Source organism: Fringilla coelebs, assembly GCF_963513975.1.
Source record: "Fringilla coelebs genome assembly, chromosome: 4".
NCBI lineage: Eukaryota > Metazoa > Chordata > Aves > Passeriformes > Fringillidae > Fringilla > Fringilla coelebs.
Window position 1 is genome coordinate 68,376,250 of NC_140032.1, and position 20,835 is coordinate 68,397,084.

General features: G+C 38.7%; 1 protein-coding gene across 1 annotated transcript in view; it reads left to right on the forward strand.

Moving 5' to 3' along the window:
- Window positions 1-20,835, forward strand: part of PRDM5 (PR/SET domain 5) — a gene marked incomplete at its 5' end in the record, with an annotated part of 58,649 nt that overhangs the window by 22,762 nt on the left and 15,052 nt on the right. Inside the window, 5 exons of the mRNA XM_084204612.1 lie at window positions 770-854; window positions 2,102-2,259; window positions 7,180-7,273; window positions 8,322-8,482; window positions 9,913-10,006. Coding sequence (XP_084060738.1) covers window positions 770-854; window positions 2,102-2,259; window positions 7,180-7,273; window positions 8,322-8,482; window positions 9,913-10,006 — 592 coding nt within the window. The remainder of the gene's footprint in view (window positions 1-769; window positions 855-2,101; window positions 2,260-7,179; window positions 7,274-8,321; window positions 8,483-9,912; window positions 10,007-20,835) is intronic.

Genomic DNA, 20,835 nt, shown 5'->3' on the forward strand with positions numbered 1-20,835 from the left:
TGCTTTGGTCAGAGTTTGAGAGTGTGCATGAAGAGCCCTTGAGTCTCTCAACTTTTAAAACTTTTTAGAGCTGGACTTCCTGCAAAATTGGCGTGAGTCGAGTCACACTTGCTTTCCAACCCCTGATCCCTTTTTTTTTACCTGCCAGTTCCTTTTTGTTTAACACTGAACAGTGTTTTATTCTACTGGGCAATCGTTATTTTTTATTTACCAGTCAATTGCCTCTTGTTTTTCCAGCTTTTAGTCCTAAATGCTGTAATGTGCTGTGATGTTGAAAAAACTGTATTTGTAGTTTGAGACAGTGGTGCCCCTCCACTGTCTGGCTTCTAAAAGCTTTTAGGAGAAACAGACCTGCAAGGGTGTGATAGTACTTGTTTTTTAAAATTCTGACAGAAGCTATGAAGTGGTTTCTGTGTTATTTTTACATGTGTCTTGACTAGAAGAAAATGTCCTGAAAAATTAGTCTGCATTTGGTTTTTTAATGCTTCCCCAATAAATTTTGAATGAATCTGGTAGATAGAAACACAGGTTATGCAAACTTGCAGTATAGTTGTAATGATGATTTTTTGTTGGCAGCTATGAATTTTTGCTTTTTGGGAGATGATGTTTTTTAGCAAGGGACAAGCAGGGGTGAAATCACAGAATATTCTGGAGTATTAGTATAGCTGCTGGCTAGTAAGTAGTTACATTCTGATAGAGAATTTATATCTGTGTAAGAGTTATGGTCTTGTTTTAGACACACATTTAATTATCATAAAACATTTTGCAGGTCCATGAGATTTTTGAGTGTCAAGAATGTGACAAGAAATTCATTTCAGCGAACCAGCTGAAGCGCCATATGATAACTCATTCAGGTAATGTACAGGAATGCACAGAGCCCTGTGGGTATGGATATGTGTTTCATGTACGTGGAGTTTTACCTGGATTAGCTTCTTATGGGAGGCTTAATGAAATCTCTGTTATCTAAGTTGGGCAAGCCAATCTTAGGTTCCAAGGAAACTGTCTAAGGCGGCCTTTCCAAGCCTTCCTAAATTCCAGTGACATGGTGTAGTCTTCTTCCACTGCTGCTTTGTCTCAAGCTGTTTTGTCCTGCTAGCTGGGCTAGATGAGGTCAGTGAGCTGGAGTGGGGCAAAAGGTTGCTGCATGGCCTAGAGAGGAGGTGAAAAACCACTGGATGAGGTTTTCTGCTGAGGAGAAGAGGCTGGGAGCTGGGTGTGCTGTCAGTGATCTGTGCTACACACACTGTGTTTTCCTGTTCATTTGCATATGTGTTAGTGGAGAGCAGCTCATGGGCCACCCCATCCACAGAGCACCCATAAAGGTTCCCTTGTGCCATCACGAATCCACTGTGAGCAGGGAGTGTCCCATCTTTGTGTTTGAGTGTGGCACTAGGGGCTCTGCCAGGATATCTGGTCACTGCAAATCCAGCTTTTTCTGTGTCCCTCACCAGTGATTAGGAACATCAAGCAACACAATGGAAACACAAACATTGTTCTGTCAAATGCATTAGCATTTAAACAAATGCAGATTTTTACAGCTGCACAGGCTTAGAGTTGAACTGTTTTCTTGGTATCAGTCCACAGCAAAAGCTCATTTCTTGTAACATAATCTGTATCTCAGAGGCTCCTGGCTTTCTTTTGACACTTTTGGATGAGCATTAGTGCAGTTAAGTTGCAGTCACCAGTTGAAGCATAAAGGCTTTTTGCGTAGGAACTTTTGGGTTTGGAAGCTAATATGTATATTGTTAATTAAGTTTTAAAACATTTAAACTGTCATGGCCTCTTTCACATTTGTAATCTGGAAACACAGTTTTCCTCTTTGAAGTCATTCTCTTTTGATTTAAGCTAATTAATCAGAGTTTAGTTTTAGCAATGAGTATTGCAAAGAATGTGCCAATTTCTTGAGATACACCATGGCTCATCTTTTGTGAAGTGACTTAACTGTCTAACATAAAGGGCATTAGGTGTCTTTCTAATTGGTTTAATCTTAATTGGGTTGACTTAATTGCAAAAATCTCTCTGAGGAGATGACTGTCTCTGCCTTTCATCTTCTCCCCCTGTATAAACAGGAGATTAAATGTCCCCCACTCATTTTCTGCAGAAAAACGCCCCTACACCTGCGAGGTTTGCAATAAGTCCTTCAAACGACTTGATCAAGTGACTGCACACAAAATAATACACAGTGAAGATAAACCTTATAAATGCAAGCTTTGTGGAAAGGGATTTGCCCACAGAAATGTTTACAAGAATCACAAGAAGGTAAAGCACTCTGCTGTTGTTGTTTACAGGTCTGCCAGCCTCAGATTTGCAGATTTTTTTTTTCCTTTAAGTGGTTCATCGTTAAGCTCTGCCATGCTTATAAACATGGGATTAAAGTATTGGAGAATGTAGTTTTAGTGTTCTTTGTTATATCCAAAATTTCAAAAGGCTGAACCAATTCTACTAAATAAAAAAGTTAAATAAGGAGAAGTAAAGCACAGTTGCTTGGTTAAAAGCATCAAATAAATCCCATTTTGACTTTTTTTTGTTTTTATTTTTTGCTTTGTTGTGGTTTTTTGTTTTTTTTTTTTTTCTTCTTTTAAGTGCTAGGTTTCCAAGTTAATGTCACTGATTTAAAGATGCCTTCGAATACTTTTTTTTTTAAGAGTGTAATTGAATAAAACTATGTGTAGTCCTCTTGCAGTCATTGTTGGACTTAGCAGCAGATGCTTTCAAACTACACTAAATTTGAACTTGGTGCAGTGTTCACATATTTAAACAACATCAGAAGAAAGGTTACCTGAAAAATAGACTCACAAAGGGATGTTCTGCCTGTGTTGAAGCTCAGATGTGCTTGGCCTAATTTCTGTAATGCCTGTCATTAGTTTTGAGCTGGGTTTACATTTCTAATGGCAAGGCTCTATCTAGGACTGCTGTTTCAGAATTACAAGACTGTAGAAAAAAAAAGAAAAAAAAACCAAAGGGGAAAAAAACCCCATCCCTGATAAAGCCATACCTCCAAGCCTTTTGCAGTGTGGCTCATGTTATGTTCCATCTGGGAATTTGGCACAGGGTCTTTGCACCATCTCTTGCACTTGCAGCCATAAATCATGTAAGAGCAATAATAATGCCTCTCACAGGATGAAATGGTGATGACTGTCTAAAACAAGAAAGCATGCAGCAGCCTGCTGAAGGACAAGATTATCTCCCATACATTATATTTTATGGTCTAGACTTTAAGGAAATTGGACAGAACCTTGCAGATTGGATATATTCTAAGAAAAATGTATAAAATATTACCTAGAAAGATAAATGTATTTTAAATGTATACTTTTTACATGTTTCCTGATGTTAGCTAGCCATTGATGACTGGTAGGGAGTTTGAGTTGAAAATGGACTTCAGGATTAAGTATGAAGGAGTAAACACTTTGACCCAATTCTGTGTTTAAAGCAGCAGTACCACCAGCATAAACAAGGATTAAGAGGTTCCACTTAATGGGAAAAATATTAAAATTTAGACAGCTTTAGTGGGTACCAAATTTTGATGGAATTCCTTACAGCATTTTGAAATGCTGATTTCCTGGACCTGTTTGCACCTGGTACTGGCTGTAAATCAACTCTGTTCTATATTGAGAGAAACTTGTTCCTGCGTTTGCATAAAGATTACCCAAACAGCTGTGACTGTTCACCCATCCACATGTAGGTCTCTAAATTCACTTGCTGAGTGAGGGAGTGAACAGGAGAGGCAGGAGACTGACATGGATGGCCTGAGTTGCCTTTTTAGACACACCTCTCTCCACTGAGGAAACAACTGGAGGAGAGGGAGCAGGCAGCAGAGGGGAGTCTGGATGTGTGTGCACAAAAGCCAGTTGTACCATACAACTCAAGGATGTGGTGGTTTGGAAGGCTAAAATAGTTTAGAGTGCCATGATTTTGGGAAGGCTGTGCCTAGGGAAAGAGGGCAGTGGTTCTCTCTTGCTTGTTCACAGGAATGCTGATCCAGGAACAGTGTAAATGTAAAACTTTATTGTGTATTATACTTCTATGTATTTTTTCAGCTTATGTTTTTAATGATTTTTAGATGTGTGTTTCCTGTAAGATATCTTCCTAGGTTTATTTTCTTTTGGAGGAGGAGAATTGAATTCTAAATAATTTCAGGGTCCTTTTCTGAGTTTCAGGATTAGGTTACTGGGCTAGTAGCAGGGAGCATAGATACCTGTAGTAGGAATGATGGCTATAGGAGTTAAAACCACTTAAATCAACAGCATTTAATAGAAAACATGCCTTTAAATTTGACAGCAATATGCTTAAAAAACGTTTGGATTTTGCAACAGGCTTGCATCCTTTTTATATATGAGAGTACAGATACATTTTGTGCCTTTGAATTCTTGGTTCGTGTTTTAGATGGAGACTTGTTGCTTTTGTTTCTGTAATTCCTCTGTGTGTGTGTAAGGGGGGGTTAACCTGATTTCATGTTGGAAGTCTCAGAATAAAAATGGCTCCCCCAACATGTGTTTTTAAACCTCTTTCAGACGTGGATGTCTGTTGGGTCATTTCAAAAGTGCAGAAGGAGATTAGTTCCTCTTGTTTCAGAGGATTTCACTGGGAGATACAGTGGAGTTGCCAAGAGCCTATCTGCTCTGTTCAATGGAGCACTGGGATGTGAACCTTAACTTAGTACTTGTTATGCTCCTAGAGCTGCACATGTGAGGCAGGAACTGTGGTACCTCTGTGATATGCTGCTCCTGCAAACAGGTGCTGCACTGCTCTGCATAGGTGCATGTGCAAGCTGGCTTTGCCACTTCCTTGGAGGTGTCCAGGCTGGGAAGTGTTCTGGGGTATGGAACCAGCTCAGATCTCCTCTGTAAAAGCTCAGGCTGTGACTTGAATGATCTTAAATGATGTGACTTAAATACAGTTCCATTTCTGTGACAAGGCAGGAGAGCAGTATCTGAAATGAGGAGGCAAAAAGGGATTGTGCTGCAGATCAAAGTAGTCACCTTTCATGCAGGTTAGGCTGGATGAGGGTGTGTGTTCTGAGCCATGTAATGCAGATTACCTCCATACAGGAGATGTTTTTGCTCCATCTGCTCCTTTGTTGCTATGTACAGAGGATGAGTTCAGAGAACAAAATATGAGGACATGACAGTCGGCAGAAATAGGTCATCAGACGCAGGATTTTAAAGGGTTTATGGCTAATCCAGGGTTGTTTGGTCCTTGGGAGCATAATGATTTGAAACAACTGTATTCCATCAGTTTATCTGTTGGGAATAAGTAGCCTTGGGCTGGGCTTAAGCCTCCACAGATGCTGTGGTAGGAAAGGCTGCCATAAAATGCTGTGTGAGAGCCCATCCTGAGTCGCTGGAATGATCTGTGTATCCTTGCATGTGGGTATGCCTAGTTAGGTGATTTTCTTGGTAGGGGAGTGAAGATGTGCAGATCAATCTGTGTATTTTGATCAAAAGGAGATTATAAAGGAGATGCTAAGGAGGAGTTCTGTGCAAATCACCCTGCTCTTCAGAACTGTCACCCCCGTGGTGAGTGTTCCAAACCAGGGCATTTTTTAAAAAGCAGCATGACTTTTGCGCTCGTGGAAGGTGCCAGATTGACAGCTCTGGAGACTGAACCCTTCTATTTATCCACAGAACAGGTACAGCACAGGCAGCAGCACTGCGAGCTTCCCCACAGTGTCTCGTCCATGTGTCCCAAGCCTGTTCTGGAGGAACCCCCTATTGAGGTGAGAAGGCAGTTCAGTCTCTTCATGTCCTGTCAATCCTTGGCCTCACTGCCAGGGGGGCTGAGCAGGGTGTCAGCTAATGCCAGCTGTGGTGGGAACCTGCTGGAGAGTCTGGTCTAGAACATACAGCAGATTTCAAGGAACATGAGATATATTCCACACCTGTGATGGTCTTCCAGCAGCCTTTTTGCTTTCAGTAACTTAGGCTGAGGTCAAGGAATTGATTTTGAGCCCAAGGCCTCCCTATACTGTTGCAGGACATTCAAGTTTTGGTGCTGTGTGTGAGAGGACATTGGTGTTAAAATCAAACTGGGTTCAAGGCTGTCAGCCAGCCTCTCAAGAATTTTGCTGTCTCCCCAGAGCCCCCTTTTTTCCCCCAGTTGAAGGGGTGGAATAATAGTTGCATGGGTTCTGGATAGCAGAAATAGATTATATAAATATACACTATGCTAATATTTGCCCTTAGTCTACCAGATTAACTCATTTAGCTAATTTCCTGCATATTATAAAACACTTACTGTCCATCCCCTTTTCCTCTGGGCACTCCAGCTTGTAGTAAGGTTCTTGTGAGCTAATAAAGTATTTGGATGCTGATGCTTTAAAAACCTGCTTTCCTTTGCAAAAAATAGTAGGAAATTGGGTAGGTAGTAAATTAATCAGTACAACTTATTATCTACAGTGGGACAGCTGCTAAAAACACTAGGAAACAGGGAAAGTGCTTTGGAATTTATAAAAGTAAAATAAAGCTGGATGTTTCCCAAGATTTTCTTTGCTTCAGAAAAGAAATTTCCTTCATCAACTCTGCGGTCTAGGAGATTCATCCAAGCTTAGCCTTTTATTTTATTCATAACTTTGAGGCTGTTTTTTAGCTACAGTGAATTTTTCTACAGCCAATAAAAATCTCTGTACTTTTACTTCCATGGCTTTAATTTTTTTTGGGTGTTTTTTGTTGTTTGGTATTTTTTTTAAATGAAAGAAGCTATATCTCTATATAAAAGTAGTCTCATGATTTGAGGAATTTTCTTTGCCAAATTTTAGTTGTCATCTTGAAAATCAGATTGGTTTTCCCTTAAAACTTTAAGGAAAAGAAAGAGGTTTGTGTGCCATCAACTTCAAAGGATTTATTCATATGAATAAGTATTCCAGGCCAGTGTTAGTACAGCTGAAGCAATGCAGCTGAGCTTGTAGTTTTTTCCTCTGGTTATTCTGTGTTTTTGTTTCTGTTTATGGGCACACCTCATGTGACACTTGTGAGGACCGTGATGGTACAGTTACTGAGTAGCTGCTGTGCTGGCTTTCAGGATCCTGAATCCAGGCAGAATGATTGATTATTTTAATTCCTCATTCCCTGGTGCTTCCAATTGTGATATCCCCTCCTGAGTCCTATCTAGAAAATGAACTGTAGTTACTGCAATGATGGATTTCCATGAGCCTTTCCTCTGACACTTGTCTTTCATCCACAGACTCATTCTGAAGAGAGACCGTTCCAGTGTGAGGAATGCAAAGCCCTGTTCCGAACCCCCTTCTCTCTGCAAAGACATCTGTTAATCCATAACAGTAAGGGCAAAGTCAGAGGAAAAACAGCTTTCTCCTTTCTCATATGTGACTGACAAAAACAAACATGTGGCATCTTGCTGCAATATACAACTTGCTGTGTTAAATTGGTGCTAAGATTCAACTCTGTACCCAGAGAGTTAAAATATTCAGAGCCAAGTTCATACCTTGCCTTCAGATGCACTTAAATGCAAATTGAAATATGCTGTAGAAAATCCAGCAATTATTTGAGGTCTACGGCAAGAAATTTATTTCTGCATTAAGTGTTATAGTGTTACCTCCATTTTAAGAAAGGAGAAATGGAAACACAGATAAGTTGGTGACTTGCTCAGCTTTTGTAGGTAATCCAGTTTAGAGCTTGACGCTGAGATTGTCTCTCCTGTGCCAGCCCAGGCTCATGTTTGCTGCCTCTGGCACAGAACTGGAGCAGCTCAGAGAAATACTGTGGCCATTTTTGCTCATGAGTAACTTTTCTTGGCATTCTGTCCTTTTTTTTTTTTTGGTTGACTGTGTTATGATTTATTTTTGGTGGAATTTTCTCCTTCTTTAATACTTGCAGAGCGCTATACTATCATTCAACCCTTTGAAAATCAACAGTTTAGACTTTAGAAAATGCCCATGATCTAAAATCCTTGTAGCTTGGAAGACAGTACTTTCTTTGGGGGAATATTCACACTGGCAGAACTAAGAAAACCACAAATCTTTCCTTTTTTTAATCCTGCATAACAGAGTTTCTTTTAGATGAATTATTGGATTGGCATGTTCAGTTTGTTCTTTTACGATTATCTTTCAAGGCTTCTGCAATTTTTTAAAGCGTTGGATGTGATAAATCTTTTTCCCAACATTAAATGTTAAAAATTATGGAGGAAAATGTTAAAAACCTGTTCAGTAATGTGTAGTCTAATGAAAAAGCATTTGCAGAATATCCAAAATATGTAATTCATGGTGTGCAGAATTGTAGGTTTTCCTGAAGGTTTCTCTAAAAACATGTGCTGTGACTTTCTTTTTAAGAGGGTGGTAGTTGAGGAAGATCTCTTTTTCTCTTTGTTAGGTGAGAGGACCTTCAAGTGTGATCACTGTGATGCCACTTTCAAAAGAAAGGACACGTTAAATGTTCATATTCAAGTTGTACATGATGGACATAAGAAATACAAGTGTGACCTGTGTGACAAAGCTTTTGTGACACCCTCAGTCCTGAAGAGCCATAAGAAAGTGAGTAGAATCAACTGATCATTTCTTGGGTGTCCTTAAGGTTGTCATTCAGTGGAGAATCCCCAAAGCTCTTTCTGGCTTTTCAGTAGGTTGTCCTTGCCTTAAAATGCTGATTGCAGTAGTGGGGTTAGTGGTACCCATCTGAATCTACAGCTGGTGCTCATGTATAAATTCAGTGTGAGTGCTCCAGCATCATGTGTGTGGCAGGATGGGCCTGGCTGCACTGCTCCTTTCCACCAAACTCTGCCATGGAATTGGGGTGAACTTTAGGAGGACGCTTGCTCACTAGTTTGGCCTGAGGTAAGATTGATGTTATGGGGTAGAAATGCAAAGAAAATAATTGAATCAAGAAAAATCAGCTGAGAAAAATTAGTTAAGGTGTTGCACCTAATTCAGATTGTGAGAATTTGTTTAAAAACGTCATGCATGTATTGCTTGCTATATAGTATGTGCTTCATACATTTGTGTAAAATCAGAATTGCTTTTGCTTTGTGCTCCTGTCAGACCAGGACTGGCTGTGTTGTAGTTTTATTGTATTGTTCCCAGAAATCCTTTTGGTATTTGGGTGTTTGGAATGGGTGTCTGTCTTGTATATCCCAGTGTTGCTGGTAGAGATACAAATGATCTCCAAATAACTGTATCCTAATCAAGAGGAGTTTAGCATTCATATCATTAACATCAGGGAATGAAAACAGTGCAAGTCCATCCAGTATTGAAATGAGATCTCATTTACTCTTGCTTCAGCTGCAGCATAAAATGTACTATGTGAGAAAGGTTTTTTATGATGTAATGAAGAATTTTGTGTCATTATGGTGTCTTTTCATCACCATAAGGATTCATTTCCAGATCTGAAGAGGGTCATGTGCTAGCTGGAAACCAAAACAGTCAGCTGCTCATATGATTGAATGTGTTATCTTTCCTATCTCATTTAAATTAACACTTCTAAATGAAGTCATCAGAAATTCTCCACTAAAAGAGCAGGCACAGTTATAAGGAAAAGTAATTCAATAGACAGATAAATCTTCAGTTCAGAGTTGTGTGTTGAAAGTACACTGTGAAAAATGATGGTGACCTTGTGTGTAATTGATTTCAGGGTGATCTTGCCGTTGACCACACAGGTTGGATGGGAGAGTTTGTAATATGTTTTTTTTTCTATTTTGAAATAATTCTTCTTATATCAGTGAGGCCCTCCAGCCTTAAAAGCTTGATTTCAAAAGACAAACTCAGTGATTTAGTGCTGCTTATAGTTACAATGTTCCTTTTGGGATCAATTCTTTAACACCTAGAGCTAATTAGAATGTTTGCCTGGTGTGATGGTAAAATGCATAATAGAGGTAATAGCAGTCAGTGTCAATACAATTAAATATTCCATATGTCACTTTTTTATTTAACGCTGAGCAGTCATTCTTGTCTTTCCCCTCCCCACGTAGACTCACACAGGAGAAAAAGAGAAGATTTGCCCATATTGTGGACAGAAGTTTGCAAGCAATGGAACACTGAGAGTTCATATTCGAAGCCATACAGGTATTTATATGATGAACAGAGAAAATTTTCTAAATATGTAACAAGATATCTCTATGTCCACAATTTATCCATCTACAAACAGGCAAATTTACAGGTAGGCTTAGCACAGCATCTTTGTCAGACATTTTACCTTCTTAATGTGTAAAAACTGTTGTCAGGTTTCATTTTGCAAGTTTACACCTTCATTCAAATAAGTGGCATTGGGTGGCTGAAAGAGGTTTCTTTGTGATAATTTGTGTACAACATAAAATGGTGTAGATTTGCCTTCGGCATGACATTTTCTTACCTCTGCATAACCAAGGTTGGCTTGCAGGGAGATGGCAGTAATTTCTGTGTGCTGCTTGCTGATGTTACCCATCAGTTTGCATGGTGCAGAAAGCTCCAGTGTTTCAAGATCATTGTGCAGATGACTCTTGGGGAAACACTCTGGAGATGTCCAAGTAAAAATGCTTTTCATGTGTGTGCTGCTACCAGTTAGGTTTTAGCTCTCTCAAGCAGGCTTTCCTAAATTTAGGAGTTGGGCTAACGTGAGTTTTGTGAAACCACAGACCAGAAACCTCTAACCCTGAGTATAGAGCCCTGCAAAATTCATAACCTCTACTATAGGAGGCTGTGACGTTTTGAACTTACTTGAAGCAGGAAGGCACGGAGGATTTCTACTACCTTTGTAAATTAAGTGCAGGGGGGGAAACTGCCTTGCCAGGAGATGATACGGGTTGGAATTACAGCAATATGGACTGTGGAAACAGTTTAAGAATGAATGGTGGTGCAGGAGGGAAACTTTTGAGGCCTCTTTTTTTTTTACCTAAGAAGCTAGAAGCAGTTCATTGTACAGTTACTAATTCAGGAAAAATGCCTTGCTAAATTCAATTATAATGGCCTGAGAAATAAACTCTCATTTGTTCCTCTTCCAGTCTTGCTGCTAGTCGAGTGTCAATTACATTTTTGGTGGTTTGCATCCTTTACTGTGAGAATTAACCAAAATAGATGTTTATGGTTATTTTTGTCACGCTGTTATGATTCCTGGCCAGTTTTTTTTATCATCCTGATGAATAATGGGGGGGAGGTTGCTCCTAAATTATAACTTTAGGTTTAAAAGGAATATTTTCACTACATGGCAAAATGACTAATGTAGGGTTGAGTGACAAAATTCTCTACTCATGCCATGGTTAGGTTCTTGTTGCAAATCTGGAGAGATGGTTTTGTTTGTGCTGCACCTGAAGGCTTCAGCCAGGTTGTTCTTGGTCATGCCACAAGCACACTGATCACGAGAGGAAATTGTTGTCCAATGTTCAGTGAGCCTGAGGGAACATGGCTTTCTGAGGAATACCTTGCATCATTCCCAAAGAACATAAGGGGAGCTGCTGAAGGAAATCCAGGTCATCTGCAAACCGGATAAAAAAAAAGTAGAGCACTTAAGTTCCCTACAATGTGAAAAGTCTTGACAACTTTTCAGGGAATATCTGAGTAGTAAGAAATTTTCAGTTCATCAAATAGAGGAGCCAAAAACTTACTTTATTCAGAGATGAATGTTTGGTTTCTAAATGTTGCAGTGATTGGTATTGGTATCTGTTAAATTCTTTGGATTTGAATTAATAATTTCAAAACTATGCCATCCTTTTTCTCTTTGGTCGGACTTCAAAGTATCACTTTTCATTCTAAACTAGAAGTGTAGCAAGCAGCCACTGTTTTCAGGAGATTCTTCATCCTTTTGAATAAGCCTTGAACTTTTCGTGCAACTAAGCAGTCCACCATAAATGTAAATATCGCAAAGACCTCTTGTCGTAGTGATTACAAGTGATGAGGTTTGAGGTCTGTGTCTAGACATTTGTATTATCCCATTTTATTTCTGTGGTCAGCTAGACTTTGTTTTATTGTCTACTTTGTGTGAGAGGTTTTGTTCTGTATTTACAAAACAAATTCAGCTAGAGGTTATTTTAAAGAGAGCTGTACATCACTTTTTCTCCACCTTATGTCTATGAAGTTATTATTTACTAAAGCTGAGGTCCTAGGGTACCTCTCTGATTCTGCTTTGGAATGGTATTTTTGATATGCCTAACAATCCATCTACAGAAGGAGCTCAGTGGGGTTTTGTCTTTTCTTTAATATGCAGCACGTGCTCTTAAATGTTGTTCCGCACAGACATGCGTGCTTCCTGTATAAGCGATTTTCTTCCCTCTTCTGTGTTAGAATAAGGCTCTGTAAATGAGCCCAAACAGCAATTGGCCTTTTGCAGCAACTGAGCTGGTTTGGGGTGAGTGAACATGTCTACATGTGCATGTTCAGAGGGAAGGGGGTGTTGTTTGCCTCTGAACCTGGAGTGTTGCTCTGTAATTCATCATCTGGGTTTCAGCCTTGGCATGACACAGACAGCGCTCTGCAGGTCAGCTGAAACACTAGAGCACATTCTCCCTCTCCTGTATCCTGTTGGTTTATGACTTCTTAGGGTCACAGGGAGCTGGGGTTAATTCAGCAAAAGAATCCTTTGACTGTGATATAAATTCCTTGGCTTATTCATAAATTGTAAAAGAAATCCTATGGTCTGCTCCATGGGCTGGAAACCCGGGGGCTGGGAGGTTAATTGCTTCCCTGAAGTTTTAAGCAACTTTCAGTGTTAGCAGTTTCTGGCTGCAGTTTGTGCAGCTTCTTGGTTGCCTTGGGCATATCTGTTTAAAGGTGTTAATTGCTGTGGGGTGTGTGTGTGGATTTGTTTGTGCATGTGTGATCTGGATATAAACACACACACTTTTTATCAGTCTGCTGTTTATACTGTTGCCTTTCTAATTAGTTGTGTCCTAATCCCTTTCATCCTTGGGATGTAGCACATCAAGCTGTGCAGCAGTGAAAGTTGTTCTGAAGTGGTTTATACTTGCAGGTAAATTTCTTTTGGAATTAGGAGAATTAAGGGACTTAACTGTAATTCTGTCCTTTCTGTGCTGTCCTTTCCCTACTGATACTTAAAGACTGATGAGGAACAACTGATGACCGTAACTGTCTTCCAGAAAATGATGTGCAAATATAGGTTAAAATATAACCTTTTCTTGCTTTTACCATCACAGTTAGTCAGAGTCCTGATAATAAGCCTGTAAGATAACTTATATCTGTCCTAAATGTTCTCTGAAAAGACGAGTTTTTCAATTGTATGTCATTTGAAAGCCATGACTCATTGTGTCTTACGTGCTCTGCTAGGTGGAAAAAGCAGGTTTGTTTTGTAAGCATGACTTGAAGGTTCTTTGCAAATTGACTTCCATGTGCATGAGTAAAAGATAATACTGAGAGATTACATTAAAACAGCAAAAAGCATTTGGACCACAGACTTCTTTATTCTTTGTGCTAACACAATATTTTTCAATTTATATAAGAAGAGATTGTTTTATAAGCTTTCAAAGATATCTAACTTGAGTTGCTGATTGCCTTCTTGAAATGCCTCCTGTACTGAGAGCCTGATGTTATGCAGCTAATTTTGCCATTGTAGTCCCATTTCTACAACTTAACTAAGCTTTTGAGCATATTTACAATCCTACTTAGTCCCAACTAGATAAATCTCTAAGTTCAAATTTTGCACTTCTAAAACAAAATTCCTGGGCAAGTAAAATAATAGTAGTAGAGTTGTAATAATAAAGATCTTTGGTTTTTAACAGTAGTTCAGTTATCTCTGGACACAGAAGACTTCAAAGTAGTTGAAGGAAGTAATGACTTCAAGTACAGGATGAATTTTATTTATTATGGTGTAAAATGTGTCACCAAAGGTTTAATAGCTAAACAAACAGCTGTTTTTTCATGTGCATAATAATGTACAGCCAGGATCATCATTCCTGCAGATCTTCTGCTAAATTACCTTACAGTTAATTTATATTTTTTTGCATAGAAAAAAGATAAAAGGCAAGCCTGAAGGAACTTCCTCTCATATGCCAATGAAGTATGTGAAAGAATGTATCTGTATCTAGTCAGTGAACAGCTTGCAAATGTCCACAGATAGGTTCTTTCTATTAATAACTTATAAATGATCCCTCTTTTATCTACCCAGTTTAAAAAGGAGCTTGCAGAAGGCCTCAGAGGTAAGGATTCTGCATTTCTAAACCTTTCAGTTTATACATCATTGTCTTGTTCATCTCCAGTCAACAGCTAAATCTTTAAAAATACCTGTAAAGTTTCATGCAGCTGTCAGCTTCTTGTTGTCTGTACCCATGAATGAGGAAATGTTCTTTGGAGGGGTAGGTTATTTGAATGAGACAGCTTTAGATCAAATGAGTTACTGATGGATTAATACATTTCTTTAAAAGACTTAGTTGACCATTGGGTTCCCTGAAGTAATAGATGTTACATTTTCCATTCATAGAGAAATCAGATTGTTTAATTCCACTGATAGCTGTGAAGAATGGAACTGGTTTGTTCTTTAAAGTTATGTCTGTTTTTTATTTATTACTTAAGTTTACTTACAATCTTGATACCACTGTAGAACTGATGAGAGGCTGTAAGGAAGTAATAATGGTAGTTCATGTTTTACTGCATGGATTCAGATAGTCGTCTTATTTTGTAGGGTTTTTTACTAGTCTTTATGATTCATTTAGTGGCAAATAGCCAATATCTCAATTATGTCATGATAATTTTGGTGGACCACATAGGGCAAACATTTTATTGGTCTTAACTAGAAATAATCTGAATTCTTTGAATAAACCCTAAACTTTGCAGAAAACAAACCACCTCAGCTGTGAAAATACCACTTCTATACCTCAAAAATTAAAGCATGACTAAATACTTGGAAAAAGATAAATAATAGAAAAAAAAATTCAAGCCTTCTGGTTTTCCCTTACTTTGATAGAATAGGATTTGAGGTTTTTTCTTATTAAATATGTGACTGTTTTTAGTGGATGGGAAATGCACATAGTTGATTTACATGAAACCAGTTCTAGTTCTCCCTGGTGCCTGGAAAATGACTGTTGGAGTTTGGTTAGAAAGCATTCACAAATACACAAATTTAGAGTTATTCATCATCAGCGAGGAAACAAACCACCTGAAAAAACGGAGGCATTTAATCTCTTGTCTTCAGAGTCTGCCAGATTTGGATGTTAAAATTAAGTAAGAAATGCCTCTAACTGCCCCATACCTGAGGAGTGTTTCTCAGAGCACAGGACTGTTCTCAGAGCAGTCAGACCTATCCCTTTCCTTATCTGGCCCACGATGAGTATAAAATTACCTGTGCTTTCAGTGTTTCTGGGTCTTGTCTCAGCTGATGTCCTCAAGTGTTTTATCTTTCAGATCACAAAGTTACTTAGCTCTTGGCATGAGAGAGCTGTTCCTGTGTGGGGACTTCTGTACCTTTTCAAGTGCTAAATTTTGAGTGTTTTGTGGCTAAAAATGAGGCAGGCCAGGATTTTGCACAGGCCAGATCACTTTTTATTGTCTAGTCTGGATTAAGACTAGTCCAGATGTCGTAAGGAAATCAGCTCACTGTTGCAGTTGGCCAAGCTTCTTGATTGCTCTTCCGTTCTTTTCCCTCCCTGGAATCCCTGGTCAAAATGACAGAAATGCCTGAGAGATGCAGGGTATTAAATGCTTTTGAAGATACTACTCAGGATGTAGAAAATTGCCACCTCTACACGAGAGGAAGTTCATTATTTTAAAGAGGTGTTGGTTTTCTCACAGGACTGCAACACCAAAGTGGTGAAATGTACTGAATATTTTCTTGACTTGTGAATTTTTAATCTTTCCTCAGTGAATGGTTTCCTGGCATTTTCTAATTGAAGTTCTCTTGGAATCACTGGGTTCATTAAATTCCTGTTTAATTTAATTTTGATTCCTAATGAAGTCCCCTTCCATGCGGGAGAAGTTCAGATCTGTGTATTTTAGGTTTACTTGTGTTTGTGTGTACATATTTGCATAGTGCATTAACTGAATAATGTTCAGTTAAGGACACAGAGTTTTTAATTGAATGGAAGGGCAAGGGCAGCTGAGGATAAATGTGTGAAGCTGTCAGGTGCCCTCTCTGAGCAGAGTTCTAAAGCAGATGTCACAGATTATAATTTTGTTACATCCGTTAACCTTTTGCCCATCCTTACTTGCTGTTGAATGCTGTCATCACCCCAGATTATCTCTGACTAAAAAAGCCCCCTTGAAATTCCCATTCTGGGCTGCCCTGTGGATCATCTGGTAAGGAGTGTTAAATGTGTGATCCAGATGGCCTCCAAATTCCTCCCCAGGTGAACTCTGCTCATTCCACTGCAGTTGGGCAATGGTGGAGGCTCCCTTCTAACCCTCTCCCCTACCCCAGGCTTGAGTTAGGACTTAAAATAGGTTTATAGTTTGCTATAACTGTTCTGAAAGCTGATATTTTGAAATAATGCACTTATATATATTTATACAGAAAAATAACAATTTTTTATTTAAGATACAATCTTCCAATACCAAAAAATTAATAGTTCACCATCGGAAAGGGAGCTATATCTAGAATATGGGAAGTGGTCTGTGGAACAGTCTGAGGGACCACATTGCTGTAATTATATTTATTCATTTTTATAAAGAAAAGAGAGGAGTTCCTTGAGGCTGCATATGTTGCACATGATCTGATGCTCAGTGCAGTTTGTTGTAGGTCTTTTTCTGATGCTTGTGGTTGTTGACCAAAACCATTGTTGCTGAATACCCCAACTGAGCAGAGATTTATTAAAAAGTGTATGAAAAACCCCACCTTGATAATTTCACTGTATAATTCAAATTCTTCATTCCTTAACTGAGAAGTTGAGTTCCAGTAAAGGTAGCAAGCCAGGGAATCCTGCTTGAAGGCTAACATGAATACCTGAGCATTGTATTTGTGTGTATTTGTGTCTAAGCAAGCTGCAGGGGAGGAGGGACAGTAAAGAGGACTGCTAATTTCACAGACGAAATAGAATTAATGCCTGGGTATGGTTTGAAAGAGCAGTGAAACTGTTTCTTTGGTTTGTTGGGCTCTTCAGATTTGGACTATTTCTCAGATGGATGTTTCCTTTTTCATTGGATGGGAATGCATTTCTCACCTGTAAAGTACATACTTGCTTAATCTTATTTGAGATCATTGTTCTGAAATAATCACTAATATTGGTATTTCTAATCAGGTTTCCCCCTAACTTGAGAAACAGCTTTATTTTTGTGGCTCAGCTGACTACAGGGAATGCAAAATACAGTGTGAAAATAGCAATACATATGACCAGTTTGATTAATTGTCTCCAAGTCCTTATTAAATGTCTAGCTATAGCCAGTGAAATTTTGAAATCTTCAAAAACTAATGCATATATGGATTTACTTCTTAATTGTTTTGTGTCTGAGTTTGTGAGATCTGTGTGCTAAACTCAGTGTAAATCCTGCCTTGGAGCACCTCTGATTGCAGATGTCTCATGAGAAGCTGTCCTGAGTCAAACTGGAATGGGAGAATCTGGTATTTAACTTCTTAAGCTACATTAAGGTCCACTAGGTATTGTGATCTCAAGCTAGAGATGGAGGGGAGGAAAAAAGATGCCCATTCTGTCATGATGTGGTTTCAGATCAAAATCCCATATGTTTTTCAATCATAGAATTGTTTTTCATAATCCTTGTATTAAGGTTAAATTTATTTTTATTATGCTAAAAGCTCTGATTTTTTTGTTCATACAAAATCTGGAAGTAGAATGTCTAGACTTTGAATTATGCTAAATCCACTGCAATTTATCCCAGGATTATTTATTTGGGGTTATTTGTACAGAAGTGCCATTAATGTGTTGAGCAGTTTGTTCTGGAACAGCAGGGACATGACAGTCAGCTGTAACTCAGGGGTGAACTTACACATTTCTTACATTTGACTTGCTTCACTGTTCTCTTATTTTAATGAAAGCAATAGTTTTGTTTAGAAAACAGATTTTAAAAACACCCAAACATAAAAATACTTCTGTGTTTTATGAATGTAACTATATATAAAATACAGAGTGCAAATGTCATAGTTGTTAATTGACATTGACTTTACCTGAAGTGCACCCCTCTAAGTCTGGTGTTACCACAAATTGGCACCATGTCAAAAATATTCTTCTAGCAGCAAATCCAAGAAGAAATTGTAGTTTATCTAGGGGAAATCTCTTTCTTTCACTTTGATTTCTAGTAACTCCTTCTTGTGAAGACAAAAGAAATAGAGGTTCATGACTTGCTAGGTATTTCATTTGCTTTTCTTAGTAACTTTTGCTCCTAAACTCCTTGTTAGAGATCCATTCATTTCCTGATCAGAGGAGTTTTGTGTCTGGAAATCTCCACAATTTTTTGTGCACAACCCAAGGTTTATTACTGCTATGTTTATAATGGGGTTTTGGTAGTCCTTGTCTGGCTGTAGATGGATGTGAAAGCCCTGATGGATAATGTCACTTTCCCAGCAGCTTGAATCACATGGCCCTTGCTCTCCAGTTTGTCTCAGTGACAGTTCTAAACTTTGTGCAAGCACAAACCCCTCTCCTTTGTGGAACCTGGCAGTAGTTTTCTATGAAATGTTGCACTTCAGCAAGCCTTCATGTGTGGGAGGAATATTTCTAGCATTTATTCTTTCAAATCTGTCTTTTCCTTTGTTGCCATCTTATTCCATCTGCTTATAACAGGATAAGAGGAAGTTAAACTGTTCCTGTTTATCTTACAGGACTTAGAGTGGGGCAGAGTGTGTAAGTCTTCTCTTGGGGAACACCTGCTTCCCAATAGTCTCCTTGGATGTGGAATCATTCTGATGAGAAACTGACCTGTAGCATGAATAACGTTTGCCTAGGCTGGCTCAGAAGCAAGGAAGGAAGTTGGTTTTTACCAGAGATAGAGAAGGTAATATGTAGAGTTGTAATAATCTTGTCAGATCTGCTGTCCACAAGATCAGATATTTAATATAAGTTAGTTAGCTGGGCTCCTGAGACAGTAAATAGCAGAAATCCATTGTCAGAGGGCAGTTTATTCACTTCTGAGACAGACAACAGAGGCCCTTTCCAGAGAGCAGTTAGAAATTTATACTAAGAAACTTGGTTGTTGCTAGCACAGATGTATTTTAAGTGGTCCATTGTTAATTTTGTAAAATCCTACAAAATTGAGGTAGCAGATAAGTTACAAGTTTAAAAGATGTTTATCAGGGTAGATGCTTGTGTAAGCACCAGGGCACTTGAATAAATTCTAAGCATGCAAACTCCAAAGGTAAAAGAAAGTAACAAAAAGTAAGGGCAACCGTGAAATTACTTCAGAACATCTTTTAACTAGTTTTATTGGAAATTTTTGACACAAGTGCATGAGAAATTTATACAATTTATAAAAACAAGATGGTTCCTAGTTTGAATGTAAAGTCAGAGCTGGCAGTCTGTGTTAGGCAGTAAACTTGATTTTTGGAGCAGTGAAGATTTTTGACAGTGGACAGTTTATAACAGCAGCTCCAAGCCCGACTTTTTCAGGTGTGACACGGTGATGTGGAGTCATTGTTGCCCTCTGCTGGCATCTGCTGAAAGCTCCTAAGGCTTTCCTCATCAAGTACCATGGTGTCCGTGGTTGATTTCAGAGGGACACTGTTCATCTGTTTCAAACAAACTCAAGCCCATCCTTTGAAGGCAAAAGTCTTTCTCTTTAAAGAGACATGAGGGTGGGGGAGAGAGGGAGGAGGGTACAACTCCTACCTGTCATCGCTCATCTGCTTACAAACTGCTGAAAGCTTTAAATTTTCCATTCAAATGCCCCCAGACATAAAAATGTCAGCTGAATTAATTCAATATTTGAGTACTGACAACTGTTGGAGTGTTTGAATTTCAGGGGCATGAATTAAAGGCATTGAGGATCAAGAGAGAGAGGATCATATATCAAACTGCTCAGTAAAAATACAGCTCTAACACAGAGGTTGTTGTCATCATCCTAAAAAGAACCTCAAAACCCCAGTTCACACAGTTGAGCTTTCTGAGAGATGACGGAACACAAGAGAGAAAAAATTTGTGTTTACAAGTGCCTCACTGGCCAATCTTCTGCTTCTGTCATTCACAGTTACCTATACAGAAGTAAAAGACAAAAGAACAAAATCATCTGTCTACAAAATAGGGGAGGGTGGCCATCCTCTTCCCTAAATAATCATCTCACCTCAGGTGCCCTTGAATCTCTACACAGTGTTTGAAAATGGAGATTTCATGTCCAGCAGTGCCTCTTTGTCAATATTTTTGGGGTATCAGAGAAATAGTCTTGTGTTTTTTTAAACTGTGAAATGGAGTTAATCTTGCTTGCCTATTTTAGAAGATTGAGTGTGAGTGTTAATAAGTGCTTGACATTTGGTCTGTGTTAAATCTATGCATGCAGAAATATCTTTGTGAGCAGAAAGCTGTGCAGCTTTGCTTAACTTGTGACAAACCTTTATTTGAAAAGACACCTTCAGCATTATGGTTGTGTAGAACAAAATCCATTTTGTTAACAGAAAATTTTCTATCTTTTTTTTCTACTGTGTTTTGTAATGGAAACAGCCTGATCTTTTCTTTTCAAGTGTTGTATACAGGAACAGGAGGCAGTGCACTCAGATTCCAGCGCATTGCCTGAAGAGTTAAAAATTGAAGTACATTTCTTCCAAACGATGGTGCTCAGAAGCTCTTTGCTGTTTGTCTCTGAACAGCTCAGTATCCACATTACACTAATGTGAGTTTGGGTGAAGCGATGCCAAATGACACTGTAATGGAGCATTAAACAAATACCTTTCAGATATGGGATGCTGCAAGGGAGATGCTCACATTGTTCTGCTTCTACTTCAGTCATAAATTGGGACACAAATATTGCAAAAACTTTTGATTAACCAGCTTCTAACACAGATCCAGGATTATAAAAGAGTGGCTTTTATATTCCATTGG